At 39.1% G+C, this 24,851-nt stretch overlaps 1 protein-coding gene across 22 annotated transcripts in view; it reads right to left on the bottom strand.

The window, feature by feature from the left end:
- Positions 1-24,851, bottom strand: part of Dtnb (dystrobrevin beta) — a 232,091-nt gene that overhangs the window by 100,964 nt on the left and 106,276 nt on the right. For 21 of the 22 annotated variants that reach the window (XM_047521981.1, XM_047521980.1, XM_047521983.1 and 18 more), the window contains one exon: positions 1,415-1,539. In XM_047521981.1, coding sequence (XP_047377937.1) covers positions 1,415-1,539 — 125 coding nt within the window. Of the gene's footprint in view, positions 1-1,414; positions 1,540-21,705; positions 23,117-24,851 lie in introns of those variants that run through there. The other variant, XM_047521994.1, reaches the window with a different exon arrangement.

Raw genomic sequence — 24,851 nt, 5'->3', positions numbered from 1 at the left:
GACTCTGTTACCATCACAGACTAGAACTATTATCAGCATTAGCAATATCAAAATCATGGCACAGGTGACGGATTAGGAGCCAAAAGGAGAAATAAAACATACTCATTTTCTCAGTTTATGCAGTAGAAATTGAAGGAAGTTATAAGAAATTAAGTTTTAAGAATATTATTTAAAATCACTAAGGAAACCAACTTAAAAATGGTGATATAATTATGAAAAACTGGGATGAGTTGGCATCTATTTATAAATGAGGTTGATTCCTTACACCATTGATGGAATTCGATAATGTCTAAAACTAGTGAGTCAAGAAACATGGTGCCAGGCATGGTGGCGCAAGCCTGTAATCCCAGCAGCTCCAGAGGCTGAGGCAGGAGGAACATGAGTTCAAAGACAGCCTGAGCAAAAAGTGAAGTGCTGAGAGGGAGGAGGGACAGGGGAGAAAAGAGGGGAGAGGGGACAGGGGAGGGGGATGAGAGGGGAGAGGAGAAAAGAAAAAGAAAAAGAAAAGAAAAACGATATTATACATATAAGACAGAGCAACAGGCAGTAACTACTAGTAGACCTAAAACCCAGGCAAAAGGAGGTCAAGGGTGGGAGGGTGTGTTGTGTCAATATAAGCAGTTCTATATTACTGAATTTTTAATCCACATGCATATATTATTTTAATGAATATTAAAAGTTTTAAAAAATATTTACAGAAAAAGAAAGTAGAGATTGATATCCCCAACAGCTCATTTGGTCCAACTATCTTCCATCAGGTAGGTAAAAGATAATGAGTGCTCACTGCAGCAGAGAAACTTCCACACCCCGGGTGAAGACTAAAGAGCCCAAACCTACCAACTTTATCCAGCAAGGTAATCTTCCTATCATCATTTAATTCAGAATGAAGAAATCAGTTCAGAGACTGAATCCTATCCTTCACTGTTCTCTTCCTCCTTACTTCCAGTCTTTATTTCTCAAACTTTTTGTTCCCCTATAGCTTTGCTTTATTTATCATGAATATTGGTGTGTGCATGTGTGTGCGCATACATGTGTGCATGTTTGTGTGTGTGTGTGTGTGTGTGTGCCTTACATATACATACAGTCTCCTAATTTTCTCTCAATTCAAAAAGAGAAAACTAAGTTTTCATTTCCACGTCATGTAAACTAACTCAAGTCCCTGTGGGCACTATTGTTGTGGAGAAGAAATGACCTCTACTACTAATTTAAGGGCAGGACACAAGAACAGCAAAAAGGAACTCAGCTCAATAGCACAACAACTCCACTTCAAGGTATTCCTGTTCTGAAGACTGCTGTTTCTTAGGCTTCAGGAATCAGGAGTTAGGCTTCCACGTTAGGCGATTCTTGGTTTTGATCCAAAGGAATTTCACAAAACCTCCATTTCAGAAGGGTCCACATTCAGGTGTATACTTACACTATATGTGCAAGGTCAAGTGGTTTCTCTGGTTGCTCAGGAAAAACAGGATGCGGGGGTTCTCTGGAGGGTACACACCCCAAAGATTTACTAATTGCATGGCTCAGCTTCTTTGCAGGGGATTTCTGTGTCAAAGTAGAAAATAAGGAAATAAGGAATTAACTCTTCAAAAGAATGATAAAGAACTTCAAAAGAACGTGGTGACAATAGCATAGAAAATATCTTTTCAAGTACAAATCAAGTTTCATTATAGTCAACACTATTGGGCCTTGCAGAAAGAACCTACAGTGGTCCCAAAGTCATTGTGGTTTCTTCATTTCTGTGGCCTCCCTCATTTCTATTCTAAGGTCACACTATCAAGTTAATGTTAACTTCCTTCTTGGACATCTCTACCTGCCCTTTGCATGAATTTGCTCTTTTGATACTTCTGGATTACTTTTGGTAAGATGTTAAGGCTAATTCCCCACTGAAGTCAGAACTCTTTGATGGTCTACAATACTTGAAGGTTAAAATAATGCCAAGATCACATGGCTTATGGATGTTAGCAAATAAGCTGACTGAGACACATCCCCAAATGTTAGAATACTCCCAAATAAATGTGAGGCAGAACGTTTGGTATTAAGGGTCTGGCTATACAAGCAGATACAAACTCACACAGGTCAGCATCAGACCTGTAACCTTGATATACTAAAGGTACAAAAATAAGTTGGCATACCAATCATTTCTCTGGAAGATAGAAACAAGAAATCCCAAGATTATTAAATCTAAGACTTAACAGTAAATATTCATAAAAGAAACAAAATGCAGTGACATAGAACATTCATTTCTAAAGGCTCTGTTTGCCTTTTTGGACTTCTTAATATTTTACTTTTGGTGCTACGGATCAAATCCAGGACCTTGTGCCACCCAGTTACATGCCCAGGCCTCTTAAAACTCATATTCAAAGGAGGTTGTTCATATTAGATTATATTGTCTACCCAAACCCCTTTAACACTTTATCTGAGATTTTGGCAGGTTATTACCTGAAAAAAAAAAAAAAAAAAGTTGGAATATTTCCTTTTACTTTCTCTGCAATTTATTACTGAATGTGTCACTTGAATTCCTCATCAATACCACATCTCCACTTGACTTTTATATGCTGCTTGCTGCAGTATTTTAAAACAAAATAAGGACTAGGGTTGTAGCTCACTGGTAGAGCACTTGCCTAGCATGTGTGAGGCACTGGGTTCAATTCTCAGCACCTCATATAAATAAGTAAAGATTCATCAACAACTAAAAAATATTTTTTAAAAATAAGTAAAAATAAACAAAAATCTCTTTGCTTTTAATACCATATAAGGCAAAGTTAATTAACTTTTTAAAGACTGAATAATACCAATGTCTTCAGAAACTTCATATGTTGGCTCCAAATCACCTACCACTATCCCCTTGGACAAATTCAGTTCTAGGAAAAGTCTAGACGTAACCTAGCTTCCTGCATATCTTGTAAAATGAAACAAAGCAGAATCTGTCCCCAACTGCTCCCCACTTCCCTTTGCCCAACAACCAGCCATAATGTGATGCTTCCCCTTTAACCCATTTTCTGTACTGCCCCCCCTCTTCTGCTTAAGATCTCTCACAGACTGATAAGGCATACAGGATAAGATCGAAGGAAACGCCATCATATTCCACACGGACACCCTCAACACCCTCATATCCGGCCCTTGGCCCTTGCCCAAGAGCACAGATGATGAGCTGCTCACAGTTAACCCAATACACCCCGTTCCTCTGTACCTTGGCATATGCCTTTCCCAGGTCTCCCTTTTCCAATCTGTCTTACTGTAAACTTTCTACTCATCTCTTAAACCTGCTTCCAAGTGTCCCTTCCTCTGTGAAGAGTTCCTTGCTGCTCCATGGTCAGTATCCCCTTCCCAGGAAACCACTAACTTACACGCGTTCCCTCCGCTGCGTATACCATGCCACGTCAGGTTTTAGTTACCTGCCTATCCTTGGTAGGCTGGTGCTTCTGCAGGCAGGACCGTATCCTCTGCATCTGTGCATTACCAGAGCTGTTCCTACAACAGAATTACGGTCTCTGGACAGGAGTTTCTAGACTGCTTATTCCTAACAAAACCACATCAGTTTTACTTTTTTGAGAATTACAAATAAGAGACAACCAAAGGAAATAAAACGAATGTCTTAATCCACCTTTAGAACCCAATACTACATCTATAAACCATACAATTTCATGATTTGGTGCTGTATCTGAGAACCACCTGGGCCATGAATTCAGTCTGCCTATCTGAGATTTAGCTTCATCCAAAAAATAACAGCCATGAAATCACAGGTTTCATGAGTATATTTTATAAGAAACATTAAAATAACTACATGACTATTAAAATAAACAGTGTTTGCCTCTGTAGCCCCTAATATTCTCAGCAATATGCTTGCGATGCTCTTGGAAATACTGCTTTAAGTCAAAGTTTAGAGATCCAATTTCAAGCCTCAAAAACATAGATATAAGGGTAAAAATCAATGTATTGAGTTCAACTGATACATATGGGAAGGAAAAATAAAAAACTGGAATACATCAGGCACGGTGGTACATGCTTGTAATCCCAAGTAGTCAAGAGGCTGAGGCAGGAGGATCACAAGTTGCCTGGGCAACTTAGCAAAACCCAGTCTCAAATTATAATAAATAAAAAAAGGTCTGGTAAAGGGTACCTGGGTTCAATACCCAGTACCAAAAACAAAAACAAAAACACCCCAACAACATTGGAATAACTATATGTAAGAATTAGGCTATTAACTAAGATATAGAACCAGATTAGAAAAGGATATTACCCTGAAAAATTTAATGCCATGCATTCCATTATGAATAAATAAGTGATTTATCTAAAAAGATCTCAAAGAGTGGTTATGATATGAACCTGAAGTGAATTTTGATGAGTTAGTTTAGAAGTTAATATCAGTCCCTGTGGGGGTTCCCGGGAACCCCAGCCTTGGGCGTGGTCAAGATGGCGCCTGACGCTGAGCCAGAGGCGGCCAGCTATACAGTAAACAACCAGCGAATTCCAATAATTGGCTAGTTAACGATGTGACTAGAGCATGCCCCCCCCCTCGTGCACCCATCCTGTGCCTGCAGCTGTCCGCGTTTATCTCGTGTACTCTCCCCTGATTGACTGAAGTGTATATAAGCCTGGTGGGTGGGAGAGTAGTGGGCAGAAGCTGAGGTGGGAAGAAGCTGAGGAAGGGACGGAAGGAGCGGAAGAACTGGCGGCGGCGACGGCGGCCGCGGCAGCAGCGGGAGCGGAGCTGGAAGGAGGGAGTACGCGGGAGTGGAAGGAGCTGGGAAAAGGGAAGCTGAGAGTGCGCAGAAGCTAGGGGTAAGAGAAGCGCAGGAAAGAAACTGTGCATAATAAACTTCCAAAGCTTCAGACGTTTGCCGTGTCTCTCTCTGCGGGCAGAGGGGACGTGACAGCTGGTGCCGAAACCCGGGACTATAAAAGGGACAAGGTAAGATATCTTAAAAAAAAATTTTTTTTAACAAGCTAAACCGGTTATAAAGAAGTCAAAAAAGGTAAACAGATAAAGAAGTCAAAAAAGGTAAACAGGTAAAGAAGTCAAAAAGGTAAACAGGTAAAGAAGTCAAAAAAGGTAAACAGGTAAAGAAGTCAAAAAAGGTAAACAGGTAAAGGAGAGGCGCCTCGACGTTCGCGGTATAGCGACTATCCGGATACGCGGAATGCGGTCCAATTAAAATAAAAATAAGGACACACGGAAGGTGGTCCGGTATCGGGACACGCCATTAGCGGTCCTGGCGCGTGGAACGCGGTCTAATTAAAGTGAAAGTAGAAACACGTTTGAAGCGGTCCTACGTGAAAAGCCGCTATAAAAATTTTAATGCGCACTTGATAGTTTTCCTTTCAGCAATCTCCTTGCTCCTGGCAGCTAGGCCACTGTTATTGTAATTGCCATAACTAAAGCTATTAAGATTAGTAGCAATGGGGTCTGGGTGCGGCAACCCCTCAGGGAACCATTGAAAAACAATGGGACGCCATTGAGGAAAAAAAAAAAAAAAAAAAAAAAAAAAAAAAAAAACAGCTAAAGTAAAGAAAAGCCGCTTAGTGTGCCACAAGGGGTATCTTCATGAACAGGGTTTAATAGCAACAGAAAAGAACGCTTAAAGAGAACAAAGTGAGGAAAGATTGAGTGGTGGTGACCTAGAAAATAATTGCTCAAAAAATCTAAGAACAAGGGAAAAAAGGGAACTAAGTCTAACATGAACCCCCCAAAAATAAATAACCAAGTGGTAGTGAAAACTTAAGAACAAGGGAAAAAGGTAGGAGAAACCTAAGCCTAATAAAAAGAGCTTCAAAATTTGTAGAACCTGCCCGTATTTGAGGAACAAATGGAGATACCATCAACCATTAGAAAAACTTTAAAGAGGCAGTTAAGGTATGCAGAGCAGTGTTATTTGGAGAACAATGGCTAATTGGAGAGCTCAGCTGTTGAAACTGCTTGCAGAAACATAGTGGCAAGGTTTCCCGATAGAAATGTTAATAGGAGAAGGCCAATACGTTTCAATAGATGCACAAAATCAGCAGCAAAGAGATAATGCCCTAACAAAAGATAAGAGATAACTATAGTAAAATCTGTTACACCTTATGCCCCAGGGCTATGTCCAAGATGCAGAAGAGGAAGTCATCGGAATAGTGCCTGTCAGCCTATTAGAGATAGGGAGGATAATTTCCTAGGGTCGAATCCTAAACTTCAAAAAAACGGGAGACAGGGCCCTCCCCGGGGCCCGCAACAAATATACGGGGTAATTCAACAAGTTCCCCGACGGTGGTATCCTCCCACAGAGAAGGGGAGCGCAGGGCCACCTCAGGGAGTGCAGGATTGGACATCTGTGCCACCTCCAGACTCATACTAACCCCAGATATGGGGGTGCAGATGATTGATACCGACTGGCATGAAAAAATCCCACAGAACAGTGTAGGGCTATTACTAGGTAGAGGTTCCTCAACACTAAAAGGACTTATAGTACACCCAGGGGTTATCGATCCTGATTTCACTGGACAAATAAAAGCCTTAGTCTCTTCACCAAAAGGAATTACGGTCATCTCTCCAGGGGATCGCATTGCACAAATGCTTATATTGCCCAGTCGACATTCTTTGTGGCCCAGTGAAAATACAAATAAAAGACAAGGAGGTTTTGGATCAACAGGAACCACTTTAATAAACCTTACTATGGATATGGAACAGAGGCCCCTCCTAAAATTAAAAGTGGGAAATATGGAATTTACGGGTTTATTAGATACGGGGGCAGACAAAAGCATTATCAGCGCAATGGTCTGGCCAAAGCACTGGCCATTGATCACAGCAGCTCAGAGCTTGAGAGGCTTAGGAGTAGCAGAGAGCCCCAATCAAAGTGCTTCCTCATTATCATGGAAAGATACAGAGGGACACACAGGAATATTTCAACCATATGTCTGTAATGTTCCTATTAGCCTATGGGGACGAGATGTCCTGCAGCAAATGGATATGAAACTCACCACTGACCAGATTTACCAAGGGACTCCTGTAAGAAATATGTTACAAAATATGAATTATGATGATAAAAAAGGATTAGGAAGACATAGCCAAGGATCTACCCAACCACTGCCTTTACTTCCACCAAAAAATGATTCTCATGGATTGGGTTTTTCCTAGGGGCCACTGATAAACCATCAATCCCTATAATATGGAAAGATGATAAGCCTCGCTGGATTCCACAGTGGCCCCTAACAAAAGAAAAGCTAGAGGCAGCTCATAAGTTAGTACAAGAGCAGGTACAAGCAGGTCATTTACAACATTCTACCTCTCCTTGGAATACTCCAATATTCTTAACAAAGAAAAAATCAGGAAAATGGAGGTTATTACATGATTTAAGAGCCATAAACGAACAAATGTACCCTATGGGACCCGTCCAATGTGGACTCCCTCTTGTTACTGCACTACCAAAAAATTGGCCTACTATTATTCTGGATTTAAAAGATTGCTTTTTCTCTATACCCTTGCACAAAAATGATTGCTGGAGATTTGCCTTTACTTTGCCCTCTCTTAATCACACTCAGCCTGACCAGAGATTCGAATGGACTGTGTTGCCTCAAGGTATGGCTAACAGTCCTACTATATGTCAAATATACGTAGATAAAGCGTTAACAACTACTAGACAAAAGTTTAAGAGATTGTTGATTTATCACTATATGGACGACATACTTATTTGCCATCCAGAAAAAGAAGTCTTGTTAGAAGCATTACAATTTATGACTCAAGCATTAGAAAAGAGAGGACTAACGATATCCCCTGAAAAATTACAATTAGAGGAGATCCAAGAATATCTGGGTACAAGGCTCACTGCTACTACAGTCAGACCAATAAGGTTGACCATCAGGACAGATCAATTGAATACCCTGAACGATTTTCAGAAACTCTTAGGTGACATTAACTGGATCAGATCCTATTTAAAATTATCCACAGGGGAATTAAAACCTTTATTCGATATATTAAAAGGTAATCCTGACTTGAATTCCCCTAGGAAACTTACTCCTGAAGCACGGATATCCTTACAGCTAGTAGAGAATAGACTTCAGCAGTGTTACGTTGATCGTTGTGATCCTACTCAACCATTAAGTTTAATCATAATCTCAGAGAAGCATACCCCTTTTGGCATAGTTTGGCAAGGAGGACCTCTGCAAAGTATAAATCTCCCTAGCTCTCCGGCTAAAACATTGCAATCATATCCCCAAGCTATTGCTCAGGTAATATTCAAGGGAATAGAATCTTGCATTACTGTTTTTGGAATCCATCCGTCTATTATTATAACTCCTTATTCCACTCAGCAAATTAAATGGTTAATTAATAATGATGATGATTGGTCAGTATTATATTGTACCACTTCAGCTCAGTTCGATAACCATTATCCCCAACATCCCTGGATTCAATTCTGTAAAAATACTCCCATAGTTTTTCCAAAAGTGACTAGTGTCCAGCCTCTTAAAGACTGTGTAACCATTTTTACTGATGGCTCCAAAAATGGAGTAGGTGCAGTACTTATCGGTAAACAACTTCACACCATAATAGTTCCACCCAACTCCGCACAGGTTACTGAACTTGCAGCTGTAATATTAGCCTTTAAATTGGCAGATAATCAGCCATTCAATCTTCTATCTGATAGCTTATATATCGTTAACGCTTTACAGGTTCTTGAAACGGTACCCCATATTTCTTCCATGTCCACGGTAGCTTCTTATTTTACTACGCTACAAAACCTTATCCTACAGCGTAAACATCTATTCTATGTAGGACATATTAGAGCTCATTCTAATTTACCAGGACCTTTGGCCAATGCTAATGACTTGGTAGATATGGCCACCAAATCAATTTTTGTCTTTTCCATAGAGGAACAGGCAAAACTCTTTCATGAAAAATTTCATGTAAATTCCACTACTTTGAGCAGAAAATTTCCTATATCTAAATGTATGGCTCGACAAATAGTAAAAAATTGTCAACATTGTGCTCCTTTAATCCCAGTACAATCCTTTGGAGTTAACCCCAGGGGACTGCTACCTGGTCATATTTGGCAGATGGATGTAACCCATGTTCCTGAATTTGGTACTGTTAAGTATGTACATGTGTCAGTAGACACTGCTTCAGGGGTCATTATGGCTTCCGCTCATTCTGGAGAAAAGGTAAAAGATGTCATTCAACATTGCCTACAAGCGTTTGCTGGCTGGGGCATACCTAAAGTCATTAAAACAGATAATGGTCCTGCCTATACTTCCAAAAGCTTCCAGTTGTTTTTACAAACATTTAACATCCAATCAGTCACTGGCATCCCCTATAATCCTCAGGGACAGGGCATTGTGGAAAGAGCACATCTTACTTTAAAAAATTGTCTAAATAAACAAAAAGGGGGAATAGGAGCCTCCTACAAGTCTCCTAAAGATAAACTTAATTTAGTTCTTTTCATTCTAAATTTCTTAACTCTGGATAGGGACGGCCATTCTGCAGCTGATCGACATTATAATCCCCATAATACTTCTCAAGTATGGGCAAAATGGAAAGATATCCTGACAGGTTGTTGGAAAGGACCGGATCCAGTCCTTCGTTGGGTCCGAGGGTCTGTTTGTATTTTCCCACAGGATCAACAGACTCCAGTCTGGATTCCAGAAAGGCTGGTCAGAGTTTTACAGCATGCAAGTGATGCTGCTCCTCCTCACAATGGCGAGTCTGAGCCTTCCTCCAATAACGAAAACTCAGACGGAAAGGCAAACCCGGAACCTATGGGCCATTGTTAGCCTGGCCATATTTTTCATTTCTGACTAACATATTTTTTATCCTTCCTTTTCTTGTTTTTCACCAATTTCTCTACAAGTCTGTCAATTCTACTGATGATTTTTCAGGTCGTGCTGCTTTTGGTGACAAGGATATTTCTAGCCTTTCTTTGCTTTAACAGGAGAAATTCTGCACTTTGCCGTTGGAATCATGCTACAAATCAGACCCAGAGTAGAGCAACTCGTTCTGCTGACCCTAGCTGTGATATTGCTTTTCCTCCCACGTCAGCTTGTGTATTTTCTCCTTTTTATGTTTCTACCAACTAACATTTCTAATAATTCCTCTTAACCGTTAACTGTATCCTATCTCTCACAATACTGGAATGGTTCTTTTGCCACCTGTGCAATTTGCACATTTCTATCTTCCTACCAGTCCTAGTTTCTGTTGCAGATATAGAATTGCCAGTGCTATTATCAAAAAACAGAAGAGGCTTTGACATTGCAACAGCCGTGATCACTGCCACCACAGTCCTTGCAGTAGCAGCATTGACACAACCACAACAATGATCATTCGGCCGAGAATGCAGTTGCAGCCTTGCAGACCATAGAGACTCTATCAGAGAATGGACTCATTATAAGAACAAGTGGATACCTTGCAAGAACTTTTGGGACTGGGATGCGTTTATTCCCTGAGAGCTGCTTTGTGTTACCCATATTGTAACTCTATTGGGATGTATATTGTTTCTGTATTTAATATGGCTATAAGGTTCCTCTTCTGTTTATAGATTTGTCAAACAGTGGGCAAGCTTAGGAGCTATGGTGGTACCCCTCTGCCTTGGCCTTCTTCTCTTCATTCGTTTTGGCATGCATCTGCAAGCTAGCCAATAGAGATCAAATTATCTTTCATCAGGCCATGACCGCCCTAAAGGCCGACAGCCCCCCATTAGTATGGCTCTTGATGCTGGATCGGTAGTCAAGGACGGGTAATGAAGGAGGTGGCTGTGTACCAACCTAAGACAGGAGCTGCAGCATGCTCTGCAGGCTCTGATGACGGGTAAGGACATATGCTGACCACTCAGCCTAAGACAGACACGGTCCCGAGCCTTAGTTTAATATTAAAGAAGGGGGATCTGTGGGGGTTCCCGGGAACCCCAGCCTTGGGCGTGGTCAAGATGGCGCCTGACGCTGAGCCAGAGGCGGCCAGCTATACAGTAAACAACCAGCGAATTCCAATAATTGGCTAGTTAACGATGTGACTAGAGCATGCCCCCCCCCTCGTGCACCCATCCTGTGCCTGCAGCTGTCCGCGTTTATCTCGTGTACTCTCCCCTGATTGACTGAAGTGTATATAAGCCTGGTGGGTGGGAGAGTAGGGGAAGAAGCTGAGGAAGGGACGGAAGGAGCGGAAGAACTGGCGGCGGCGGCGACGGCGGCGACGGCGGCCGCGGCAGCAGCGGGAGCGGAGCTGGAAGGAGGGAGTACGCGGGAGTGGAAGGAGCTGGGAAAAGGGAAGCTGAGAGTGCGCAGAAGCTAGGGGTAAGAGAAGCGCAGGAAAGAAACTGTGCATAATAAACTTCCAAAGCTTCAGACGTTTGCCGTGTCTCTCTCTGCGGGCAGAGGGGACGCGACAAGTCCCTATGCAAGAGTGAAAAATGCTGTAAGCGTCAAGACAGGGACATTCCCTGGTTTGCCTGTTCAGCCCCAAGGACAGAGCTGGTCATCAAAGGACTAAATATTTGAGTGAGAAAGGGAGTGAGAGAGGAAGAAAACTGGTCCAGGTCCAGGACTTGTGTCTCCAACACTTCACTTACACTACCACGCCAGAGATGTCCTTTCAGTTCTCTGCACTTTCCTCCAATTTGCACTCTAAAACTGACAGAATGGAGAGTCCTTAACTTAGAAAACCAAATCTCCAAACACTCTTAGGCAAAGATTCTCAATCTTTTTGCATTTTAATATCCTACTTCACTCTACTTAATTTTGAAACATTTCTCTAAAATCACTACAAGTTACATTTAAAAAAATATGTACCAGAGGGTATAAAATGTGTGCATGCAGTTTTAGAAGTCATAAACCCCATCAAAGTCATAATATTCATCTTCCACTATTCTGCTGAGAAACAGAACCATGACAGCCACTTGGAAGCTTCCTTGTGCACCCTTATCCCAAGATACCCGACTCCCACACCTCCTCCGCTCCCGGCAATCACTGCTGGGATTTTTGTACTAATTATTTCCTTCATTTTACTAGTTTAGCAACGCATAAATAGCATATTTTAAGATATGTTTAAAACCTGCGCACACACATATATTCTTCTACAACTTACTTGGTTCACTAAAAATTGTTACAATTCACCTATGTGGATAAATATGACTTTAATCCACTTTTTTTTTTTTTACTGCTTGACTTATTTCATTGCTTAATGACTCATAATTTATATGTGCATTCCATAGCTGATGAACATTTGGGTTGTTTCCATTTTTCCCTATCATTCATAACATGCCTATAAAAGTCCTAGTCTGTGTCTCTTGATGGCCATGTGTCAGAATTTCTTAAGAGTGAAATTATTGGATCAAACCGTTCCCACATTCTAGTTTAAGTATTGCCAACTTGTTTCACAAAGTGGTTACACCTTCCACTCCCATCCAAGGTGTAAGAGAGTTCTTGAAACTCCACATTCTGGCCAACCCTTGTTATTGCCAGACACTTTAACATTTGCCAAGTCTGTGGGTGATAAATGGTATTGTTGGTTTTCATTTGCAATGCCCTAATCACTAAAAATATTGAGTATCTTTTCCTATGTTCATAGGCCATTTGTGTTTCTTCTGTGAGATGCCTGTTCCTATATTTGCCATGGTATTGGAAAGGTTGTCTTTCTCTTGTTGATTTATAAAAACTCTTTATATTTTTGTTATCTTAACCTTAAGAAAGTTATGTTGTATAAACAATTCTTGCTTTAAGACTATTTCTCAAACAATTATGTTTTTGGTGAACAATCATCTTTATATATAGGCAGTACCAATCTAGTAACTTTTCTTTAAATTTTGTGCTTTTTTTGTCTCATAACTGTTCCCTTCTTGAGATTATAGTTTCTTCCACATTGTTTTCTAAAGCTTTATAGTTTTTTCTTTCATATATAAGTTTGAATCTATTAAAACTGATTTTTTTTTTTTTTTTTTTTAAGGTACAAGGAAAGATCCAATTGCATGTGAATAATGAGCTGCCTCAAGGTCATCTGATAAACAGTCTGCTCTTTCTGGTTAGGTAGTCTATTGCCATCCTGTATTGGATCCACAGTGATTTAATTACTATACCTTCTTCTTACCTTTGCAAAGGCCAATGCCCCAAACTTACATTTTTCTTCAGGAGCATAATTATTCTTGAGTCTTTGCACTAAATTTTAGAGTCAGTTTGTCATTTACCATTAAAAAAACAAACGAACAAAATCCTTGTGAAATTTTGATGGGAACAGATCAAATCTATAAACTCTGCAGAGAACTGACATCTTTGTGAACTAACCTATGTGTCTGAGCCTTCTTTAAACATAAAGTTTTAAATTTCTCTCCTAAAAGATCTATGTACCCATTATTTATTTCTATTTTATTGTTTCATACCCAGTAACCCTGCTCTTTTATTTGTTTGTGGTGAGATACACATATCACAAAATTTACCATCTTAATAATTTTAAATGAACAGTTTAGTTGTGTTAATCACGTTTAATACACTGTTGTGCAATCCATTTCCAAAACATCTCTAACCTGCAGAACTGAAACTATACACCCATTAAACAACATCTGCCCTTTTCCCCACCCCACTCAGTCCCTGACTGATGGACACCTGGGTTGTTTCCACCTCTAGATTACTGTGAATAGTGCTGCTAGGAACATGAGTGTGCAAATTCCTCTTTGAGACTCTGCTTTCAATTTTTGGGGCTATGTACACAGAAGCAGAATTGCTGGATCATATGGTAGTTCTATTTTTAAGTTTTTGAGGAAATGCTATACTGTTTTCCATAAAGGTTGAACCATATTATACTCCACTAACATTTCTCAAGGATTTCACCTTCTCCACATCCTTGCTAGTGTTTATTATTTTGGTGTGAGTGTGTTTTAATAGTAGCCATCATAATGAGTGTGGGGTGATAGCTAACTGTGGTTTTGATTTCCATTTTCCTACTGGTTACTGATTTTGAGCATCTTTTCATCTACCTGTTGGCATCTGTATATCATCTTTGGAGAAATGTCTATTCAAGTCCTTTGCTCATTTTTCGGCTGAATTATCTGTGAGATTTTTGTTAAGCTGTAGTTCTTAATATTCTGAATATTAAACCCTTGTCATATATTTGATTTGCACACATTTTCTTTTGCTCCACGGGGTGCTTTTTCACTTCGTTGACTGTGAATGTAACACACACAAGCTTCCGATTTTGATGCAGTATATCTATTTTAACTTTTGTTGCTTCTGATCTCTTTTCACTTTAATGGTCAATCCAGAAATTCTTTCAGACATTCTACATTGAGAGTCATCATCAACTAATAATTTTATTTTGTTTCCTTTCTATTAAACCCCTTTCTTTTCCTTGTTTACTATGCGTCTTACAATTACCAACAGAATGTTGAATGAAAATGATTATAACAAGCCTCCTTGTTTTGTTTTCAATCTTTAAACAAAGACTTTTGACATCTCATCCATAAATATAATGGACACTATTAGTTTTTCTACTCCTAGATTGTTAAGCTTTTGTTGTTGGTGTGTGTGTGTGTGTGTGTGTGTGTGTGTGTGTGTGTTTAAATTACCAACGGATGTTGGGTTTTGTGAAAAATTTTATGTCTGTTGAGATGATTACATGAACTTAATCCATCAATATATAAATCTATGGTAAGTTAAAATAATACATCCTTAATTAAAATACTGGAATAAAATAAGTATGGTCATGACATTATCTTTTGTGAACACTGTTGGGTTCAGTTTCCTAATATTTTGTTTAGATTTCATTTATGTTCATGAATGAGAATGGCTTGTAATACTCTTTTTCTTGCTAACTTTTTACATTTTGCATAACAAGGTTATTATAGCTTCAAAAATGAAATTAGAAACACTTGATGTGTTCTAAAATCTGGGAAATTTCATATAATATTGGAATTATTGTTTTATTTGAATGCTGAAACTCATAGTCATTTAGGCCTGTTTCCTTTGTGTTAGCAATTCAGTTTCTTTAATGACTCTGCTACTATTTGGGTTTTCTATTCCATCTTTAACCAGTCTTTGTAAGCAATATTCTTTTAGGAATATTTTACCACAACTAAACTTTCAATAACCAGTGGGGCTGGGGATATAGCTCAGTTGGTAGAGTGCTTGCCTAGCATGCACAAGGTCCTGGGTTCAATCCCCAGCACCGCACACACACACACACATACACACACACACACACACAAGTACAGTTATTTTTTGTTGTTGATTTCTCAGAGACTATAGCCTACTGCAACTAATTCTTTTTTGAGACTTCCTTTATGTAGTAAATTTTTACATTTGAAAAGAATGTGCAATCAATAATTAGACTACATTCAATTTTTTTTACAGTCTTCATTTTTGTCTAGTGGTTCTAACAACTGTTGTGAGAGGTATGTTAAAATTACCAATCTCAATAATGTATTTCTCAATTTCTTGAGAAACTAATTTTTAATTTATAAATTTTTATAATTACATTACACTAGGCATATACATTAATAGGTATATAAGAGTACAGAAGTGTTTGATTCCTCTTTTTATCTTTGGAAATTTTACCTCTGGAAGGACTTTAAAATTTGTGATAAAAAATATATGTATCACATAAGATTTGCCATTCTAACTTTCCTGATAAAGTTTTTATTTTATTTTTAACCAGAAATCCTTTAGAAATTCTTTCATAAAGATTAATATAGTATCAGCAAATTTCTTTTGATTAGACTTTGCCTGGTATGTCTTTTTTTTTCCTCCTTAACTTTTACTTGTTCTAAGTCCTTATTTTTTAGCTCTCTTGTAAACAGCCTAGAACCATGTAGTTTTTTAAAAAAATTTTTTGTAGTTGTAGATGAACAAAATGCCTTTATTTTGTTTTATTTTTATGTGGTACTAAGGATCAAACCCAGCGCCTCACATGTACTAGGTAAGTGCTTTGTCACTGAGCTACAGTTCCAGTCCTAGAGAATGTTTTTTAAAGAGTCAGTCGCCAGTCAAGCAGAAAATTCTGTTCATTTGTTCATTATTAAAATATTTTTTCCATCTCTATAACTTATTGTATCATTATTTGTCCTTTTTAGGTTTTATTTATCTCATTTTACTTGTTTTATATATATATTTGGAGTGGGGTAAATGGGGATTGAACTCAGGGGCACTTGACCATGGAGTCACAACTCCAGCCCTATTTTGTATTTTATATAGAGACAGGGTCTCACTGAGTTGCTTAACGCCTTGCTTTATTTTTTTGCTGAGGCTGGCTTTGAACTTGTGCTCCTCCTGCCTCAGCCTCGGAGCTACTGGGATTACAGGCTTGCGCCACTGTGCCCAGCTTCTCATTTTATTTTGTCTTCTACTTTTGGCAATTTTCTGAGTCAGTTCTTCTAGCAGCTGCCTTTATTGTTCTTTAAATGAAAGTAACATTTATTGAGAACCTACGAGTGTCAGGAAATCAACGGGTAATTCTCGCACATCCGCAGGTTCATTTAATCCTCAAAAGTAGTCATGAATTAGATGTTAACAGTCTCAATCTTACAGGTGTAGAAATTAAAGCTCAGTGCAAAAACTGAAGCTCATATAAGAGGCCTACCTTAATTCCTTTCAGGGTCATTTCCCTCTTGACAGGTAAAATTTCTTAGGAAAGCTCACACAGGGATTGCAAGGGACAGCCTGGAGCAGCAGAACAGGGAGGAGGAGCTAGAGGCGTAGGCACGTATGGTCAAGGGTGGGGACACATGAAGGTAAGTGGGGGGTGAGGACACAGAGCTTCCGTCCAAGGGGCAGGTGCCAACGGGAGAGTGGGGTGCCTTGGGCTGCAAGCGTCACATGGCGTGTTCCTGTGCCAGGGCTGGACTTGTTTTCCTCACATGACCATGAACCAGGCACTAAGACAGGCAGAAATATTTTTTTTCTTGAGCTCAGATAACTGTATTTTCAATCAGCCTCAAGCTAATTCCTTGCACAGCTGGGGTACAGGCTGACAGGCCCTGACACCTGGGAGCATAACAACCTAATAGAGCGAGCTCAGGACTGCTGCCTTTGAGGCCATTCCTGTCATTTTCACTTCCAATTACTCTCCCTGAGTACATCACCCTACACTCCAAGCCACAACATCTGAAGGGATTCAAGTAAAAAGTTACCCTCGATGGAGGGCTTTTGATTCCAAAGCTTACTGAATCCTCAGAAAAGGCAGGAACCTTCTCGATTTTAACATGAAAACTTAACTATAATCTTAATCCCATAATTTAAAATCCTTTACATCTAACTGCTTCCACCAGTTTCCTGTCACAGTTGTTGAATAATCTAAGTCCATCAAAATTAGTCATTGTTAGGCAATGATTATTACTATTATTTATACTTAGTGCTTATTTATATTTACCCACATTTGTCAATCCCAATTCTTCCTTCTGGTTTCAGTTTATTTTTTCTTCTAAGTATATCCCTAATTAGTTCCTCCAGCAATGGTTTTGCTGGTGACAAACTTGAGAATTGTTCTGAAAATATCTTTATTTCTTCTTTGCTCTTGAATAGATTAGATACAGAATTCTAGGCTGATCTTTGCATTCTATTCTTTAAATCCTTAAACTGCCTTTCACATCTTCCATCTCCTTGTATCTGTTTTTAGTATTCTGTGTCCTGGCTAATTTCTTCAGACCTATTTCCCATTCCCTAATTTTTACTGTCTCTAATTGGTTATTTAATCCCTTCAGTGAGTGCTTAATCTTAATGTATTTTTTTATTTCCAGAAGCTCAAATTGGCCTTTCTCCATATCAGATTGTTCCTTTTTAATTTCTAACTATTCTTAACTTTACTTAACTTTTTAAAATGTACCATTTTGCAAAGTTCTTGGCATGCTGAGCCTACCTTTTAGTGTGGTCACTGATTCTTCCTCAGAATGTTTAGTGACTGGGTTTGCAAGTTTTTATACTAAGCTCACCTTCAGCAGGGATTGTTTTCTGCATGGGATCCCCATTTGACGAGAGCATAGAAATAGGATTGCTACAGAGGGATTTTTGTCTGCTTCCAGTAGGTACCACAGAGCACTGCTATCCAATAGAACTTTACTGAACTGTTTCTGCATTGTCCGGTATGGTGGCCACTAGACATGATTATTGAGCACTGGCAATGTTGCCTCTGTGACTCAGGAACTTCGTTTTAAATTTCATTGAATTTTAAAATTAAACACCCACATGTGGCTAATGGCTACCATATTGGACAACATAGCTGAGGCTTCATTCCCCTTGAATGCTTTTTGGTTTGGGAATTTCCATGCAACTTTGCTGGTAGAAATCTGGACTGGATACTTCTGCTTAGTAAACATTATGGCTTCAGTTTTTCAAGGTTGACTGTTTTTTCTCCCAGGGCCTGGCAGTTACACATTTCTTTGTACCTTCTCTAGGCCACTGGATTTTTTCCCCCTTGTCCTTCTTTCCTAAGAAGACTACTATTTTAAAGTCCTAGCCTTTATAACAATATTAGTTCTACTTATGTTGAGTAAACCCAAGACAGATTTCCTGTGTCATGAGATAATAAGCCTCAACCTTGGGGGCCCAAGTCCAGTCTGACTGATCCCTAGAACACCAATCTGGGGTTTAATTCTAATTGCCAGGGATTTCTCTGATTTGTATCCAAGCTCAACTCTGCAATTCAGTCTTGTTGTATTTAATCCAGTACGCATGTCTCTGTTACTGGGGAAAGGACATATAAATACCTCAGTCTAACACAAGCTGCTGGAGTTAGCAGTTAGGTTGGTACGAAGAATAGAACTTCTAATTCAATTATCTTAAATGCCACTTGAATTATTCTTGCATATCCAGAGTAAGTGCTAATTGATCAGGCTTGAATTAATTTTCCATTTTTATTTTTTTAAAATATTTTTAAATTGTCACTGGGCATTTATTTTTTTGTAGGTGGTGCTGAGAATCGAATCCAGTGCCTCACACGTGCTGGGCTAGTGCTTTACCACTAAGCCACAACCCCAGTCCCAATTTTCTATTTTTTTTTAATATTTTATTAGTTGTTGATGAACCTTTATTCATTTGTTTATTTGTATTTGGTGCTGAGAATTGAACCCAGTGCCTCACACATGCTAGGCAAGTGCTCTACCACTGAGCCACAACCTCAGCCCCGCAATTTTCTATTTTTAAACGTAGAATTTTTGCACCTGTATTCTTAAGTGAGGACAGTTTATGTTTTCTTTTTTGGTGCTATACTTGCCTATTTGGAGATAGAAGTTATACTGGCTTAGTAAAATTGTTTGGGAGGTTCTAATCTTGTGCTCTGGAGAAGTATGAGCAAAATGAAAATTTACCTATTCCTTCAAGGTTTGAGAAAATTCACCTATTAAACAGTCTGAGCTTCCTTTGGGTTGTAGATCTGTGATTCTTATTCCAATATTTTCAACTTATTTGTGTATTATTAAGATTTTTTTCCTTCTTCTTGTACCAAATTTGGTAATATCTATTTTCCTGGAGGTTGTTGTTTCCTAGTTCGAAATGTGTGTTAAGGTCATTTTTCTCTTTCTGTTGTTGACATCTAATTTTACTGCACTGTGGTCAGGGCAGCTTCCTTCTGAGTAGAGGCCGGAAGGAGGTGAGGCAGTGAGGCATGCACACATCTAGAGAATGAGCTTTCTAGGCAGAAGGAAGAGCAGGTGCAGCTCTAAACATGCAAGCCCCCGGATGTGCTGAAGGGCCAGCAAGAAGTGTAGCTTGTTTGGTGTGGAGTGAGGGGAGAAGGCAGGCGATGAGGTGAGGTAAGGGGGTCTGGGGGCCGGGGGGCAAGGCAGGGCCCTGTGTGCCACTCTAAGGACTGTGGTTTCTACCTTGAAGGTGGGCAGTCCTTGCAGTGTACTCAGCAGGAAGGGTCTGATGTGCTTAACAGCTTCACCAGGCTGCATTAGTTATTCCTTTACTTACTTACTGTGGTACTATGAATTGAACCCAGGGACCCTCTACCACTAAGCTACATTCCCACCCCTTTTATTCTTTCTTTTGAGACAGTCTCACTAAGTTGTTCAGGCTGAGCTGGAACGTGAGGCTCTCCTGCCTTGGCCTCTCAAGTCACTGGGATTACAGGTGTATGCCACTGGGCCCAACTGGCTGCGTTATTTAGAAAAGACTGAAGAAATGAGGGAATAATTAGGATCATCATTTAGAAAGTCTCTAATAATTACAGACACATACATACATACATACATATATACATAAATATGTGGTGTTATTAAGAATAAACAGGCTTGCACTGATATCAATCTTGGTAAATTCCTTTTTTTATCATTTGTAACTCTCCCCCTTGTCCTTCCAATGCTGTCTGTCTTGAATTGTTATTTCATGTTATTATAATGTTTGTAATATAATTTATCAATTGATTTTTATCCTCTAAAATAGCATATATGTGGGGTTTTGTCATTTTATTAAATGTTTTTCTTCTAATAGTTGTAAGTTTTATATTTTATTTCTTCCTATTGGACTGTTGTTACCTTTAAATTTTGAATGCACACTTAAAATCACAAGTTAAATTTTATATCCCTCTCCTGATAGCTTTAGTATGCCTTCATTCCCTTCTTTTTTAATTTTTATTTTTTATTTTATTTTTTATTTTTTACAGACTGCATTTTGATTCATTGTACACATATGGGGTACACATCATTTCATTTCTATGGTTGTACACAATGTAGATTCATACCATTCGTGTAATCATACATGTACAAAGGGTAATGATGTCTGTCTCATTCCAATTTTCACACCCCCCCCCTCTCATTTCCCTCTACATAATCTAAAGTTCTTCCATTCTTCTCTCACCCCCACCCCCCTCACCCCCATTATATATCACCATCCACTTATCAGGGAAAATTGTTTGGCCTTTGGTTTTTTGGGATTGGCTTATTTCACTTAGCATGATATTCTCCAATTCCACCCATTTATCTGCAAATGCCATATTATTATTCTTTGTGGCTAAATGACATTCCATTGTGTGTATATATACCACAGTTTCTTTATCCATTCATCTATTGAAGGGCATCTCGATTGGTTCTACAATCTGGCTATTGTGAATTGAGCTGCTATAAACATTGATGTGACTGCATCATTGTAGAATGCTGATTTTAAGTCCTCTGGGTATAAACTGAGGAGTGGGATAACTGGGTCAGAAGGTGGGTCCATGCCAAGTTTTCTAAGGATTCTCCACACTGCTTTCCAGAGTGGCTGCACTAATTTGCAACTCCACCAGCAATGTAAAAGTGTGTCTTTTTCCCCACGTTCACACCAACATCCATTATTATTTGTGTTCTTGATAACAGCCATTCTAATTGGAGTAAGATGAAATCTTAGAGTTGTTTTAATCTGCATTTCTCTAATTACTAGAGATGTTGAGCACTTTTTCATATATTTATTAATCACCTGTATGTCTTCTTCTATAAGTGACTGTCCAGTTCCTTGGTCCATTTATTGTTTGGGTTCTTTGTATTTTTGGTGTAAAGTTTTTTAAGTTCTTTATAAATTTGGGACATAAGTGTTCTATCTGAAGTGTGTGTGGAAAAGATTTTCTTGCACTCTGTAGGCTCTCTTTTCACATTATTGATTGTATCCTTTGCTGAGAAAAAGTTTTTTTTGTTTTGAATCCATCCCATTTATTGATTCTTGCTTTGATTTCTTGTGCTTTGGGAGTCTTGTTAAGGAAGTCTGATCCTAAGCCAATGTGATGGAGATTTGGGTCTACTTTGTCTTCTATTTGGTGCAGGTCTCTGGTCTAATTCCTAAGTCCTTGATCCATTTTGAGTTGAGTTTTGTGCAGGGTGAGAGATAGAGGTTTAATTTCATTTTACTACATATGGATTTTTTAAAAGATGTATTTTTGCTTATTTTTTCACCTGACTACTTCCCTTTCCCCACCCTGAATCATCCCTGACTTCCTACACTATCTGCACATTAAGAACAGAAACTGAAATGTATTTGTGTCCACAATGCCTAGCTCAAATCTGACAAGTCCTGATACTTAACCAGGTTTGCTGGAAAAATTCATTCCCTTTTTGTTCCACCTAGCCACAAATTCCATGTTGTTAACTATGCTGATCTAAATTACAACTTACTTAAAATAAGCTTACATTTTACAAGCAATATTTACCTAGACGAAATGATGTTGCTTTCCTGATTTCTCTGCTTCCCCTTTTTCCTTATATCCCACTACTATCTTCTGGGTTCACCTTTTCCTTATTGCACCACATCCTTAAATAGTTTTCAGCAAAGAACTTTCAAGGTCCCTGAGATCTGAAAATACTACTGTGGTATCCTTGCTATTGAAAGACAGTCAGAGTGGGAATATAACTGTAGTTCAAATTCATTTTCTCTCAGCACCTAGAAGACACTGCATATTATTTTTTTGCTTTGTTTTGTTTTTTAAACCAGTAACTGTCACTTGGATTTTCATTCTTTTGAAGACCACCAGCCTTTTCTCTCTAGTGTTTCCTAGGAATTCCTCTTTACCACTCATACTCCGGCTGAGGGCTCATACTTTTTCAGTTCTGGAAGAACTTCAGATGTTATTTTTTCAAACACTGTCTTTTGTCAATTTTCTTCACTTACAACTCCTATTAGATAAATACTGGAACTTCTGTGCATCCTAAATATCTAACTTTACTCCATTTCTTGGCTATTGATGCTAAGTTTTGGGAGAACCTCTCACCTTGATCTTTCAGTTCATTCTCACTTGTTCCTCAGCCACATCTGGTTTGCTCTGCAGTGAACCCAATGAGTTTATCCAACAACTCTACTTTTGATTTTTCACTACGACCAGTTTTTCGTAACTTCTAGTATTAAGCATGAAAATCCCTACTCCTTTAAAGAAATTAAACTTTCCCTTAAAGTTTCCTTTTGACTGCTCTGCTTCCTAGGGCACAGTTCTGCAGTTCATGTTTCAGAAGTTCATCTTATATGTGGTGATGCTAGGCTGCTTCTCCCAGATTTTCATGGTCCTTGCCAAGCAGACATCCCACAAGACTGCTCGCTTGCAGCCCTGATCAACAGTGGCCCCTGTTGAGTCTGTTCTAAAAGAGCTGGCAGCACAGCTCCAGGGCCCCAGCGGGAATGCACGCAGCCCCTTCTGCAGCGCTGTGTTTAACATATGACTCCTTTGCTGGAAGATATCTGATGCTTTCAGGTCTGGGACATTCCTTGTCTTGTTTTCAGTCTTGAAAGAAAAGAGATTCATTAATCTAAGTTGGTGTTTTCTCTCTCATTAGATGCAACACCTCAGTCTTTCCTTCATGCCTTAATTTTTTTTGTTTTACCTCACCCTTATGTAATATGCTTAGGTATGATGCTCTTCAGCTATAAATACTGCTAATCAACCCCAAAATTAAATTTCTTATTTTGACCATCAAAATTTTAATTTCCAGAATTGATACTTAGTTATTTTTAGTAGGAAAATAACCATTCTTATCTTTCCAAGGACTGAACTATATTTACTGTGAAATCTAGTTCTGCTTATTCTATTACTTTTATTTTTGAGATAAATTCTTCAGTTATCTTCTCTGCCTGGCTGAGTTCCTCCATTCAGGGTGATTTCTAACTCAGAGCTTATCCCTGTAGTCAGGACTTCCTGCTCAGGCCATCTACCCTCAGTGGGCAATGTCTCCTTGGAGGGGAGGTGTGGGCGCTGTCCTCAATGAGGTGGAAGGGAAGACAGAAGGTGCCACCTCATGGAAGAGCTCTGTGGCCATTGTCTCGGCAAGGGAACTCTGCCCGTCTCTCCGGCACAGGCTCTTCCACTCACCACACCTGCCCGATAGCCGGCAATCCTCCATCCCTCCATCCCTGCCACACCGCCAAACCCTCCCAGCTCCCACAGAAACCACTTCCGAGCGTCAGACTCCAGACACCGGCCCCACCTTCAGCAGCCCACTTTCCCGCCTTGCTCTGGACCAAGGTTTTCTTCTGCATATAAACGTCATCTGCTTCTCAGAGATTCTTTACAGCCTGCAGCCTACAAAGAGCTTCCCTTCCTTTTTTCCCCCTTGGGTCTATTTTCAGATTATTCTTAAAATTCTAATCTATTATTTCTAAGTATCTGAGGCATGATGAAAAGGCTATATGGCCTGTCCTCAGCCCTTTTAAAAATTATAATAGCTAATAAAAATTAATTTTGATAAAGTTAGCTCTTGGGATGTATTCTTTTTAAAAAGACTTCAGAATAACTGCTTTAAAAAGTGAAAAATTAGAGAATTGCTAAACTCTAGGTTAACTGGTAAAGCTATAATGTTGACTGATTTATTATGAGAAAAATATAATTCATGTAATTTGTTAATCTTCCAAAATTAAAGAGTATAAGCTCTCTGACAGAAAAATATAACTAGGAACAATAAAATATAATTGGTTCACACATGGCTTTGTAAACATGCCTATAAATTACAAAACCCCTTAACATACAAAAAGAAGCCACTACTACTCCAACTGGTTCAACCGTAGCCAAGGCAGGAGCTATTGAGAGTGTAGTGGTATCTTGTACTGAATAGCAAACAGCTTCAGCTTCCCTTTCAGGAAAGAGAGAAGAAAAGATTTATTGGAATTCAACCTCAATAGACTGACATTCCTATGCCACAAGAGCCAAAATAACATTTATGATTCTATATACAACAACCCTGGGGACGAGGGGCACCCTTGAAGTTCGAACAATTGATACATTACATGCTGGTAATTTAGAACTGAAAAAGCTGTGAACACATATAGGTAAAAACAAAGTTTGAGGACAAACTTTGCTCCTGATTGAGTTGTCACATCAATCTGGCCTAAGTGGGAAGCACTCGGTTGAGGGGCAGGGGGTTAGCACTCTTCACAGCATGTACAACAGGGAAATAAAACGGTTCATAATTTCATTTTCCTCAAGCAATTTGTTAAGAGTCTTACTATTTTACATGATAATTAAA

The sequence above is a fragment of the Sciurus carolinensis genome, chromosome 13 (assembly GCF_902686445.1).
Source record: "Sciurus carolinensis chromosome 13, mSciCar1.2, whole genome shotgun sequence".
NCBI lineage: Eukaryota > Metazoa > Chordata > Mammalia > Rodentia > Sciuridae > Sciurus > Sciurus carolinensis.
This window is presented reverse-complemented; position numbering and strand designations above follow the sequence as displayed.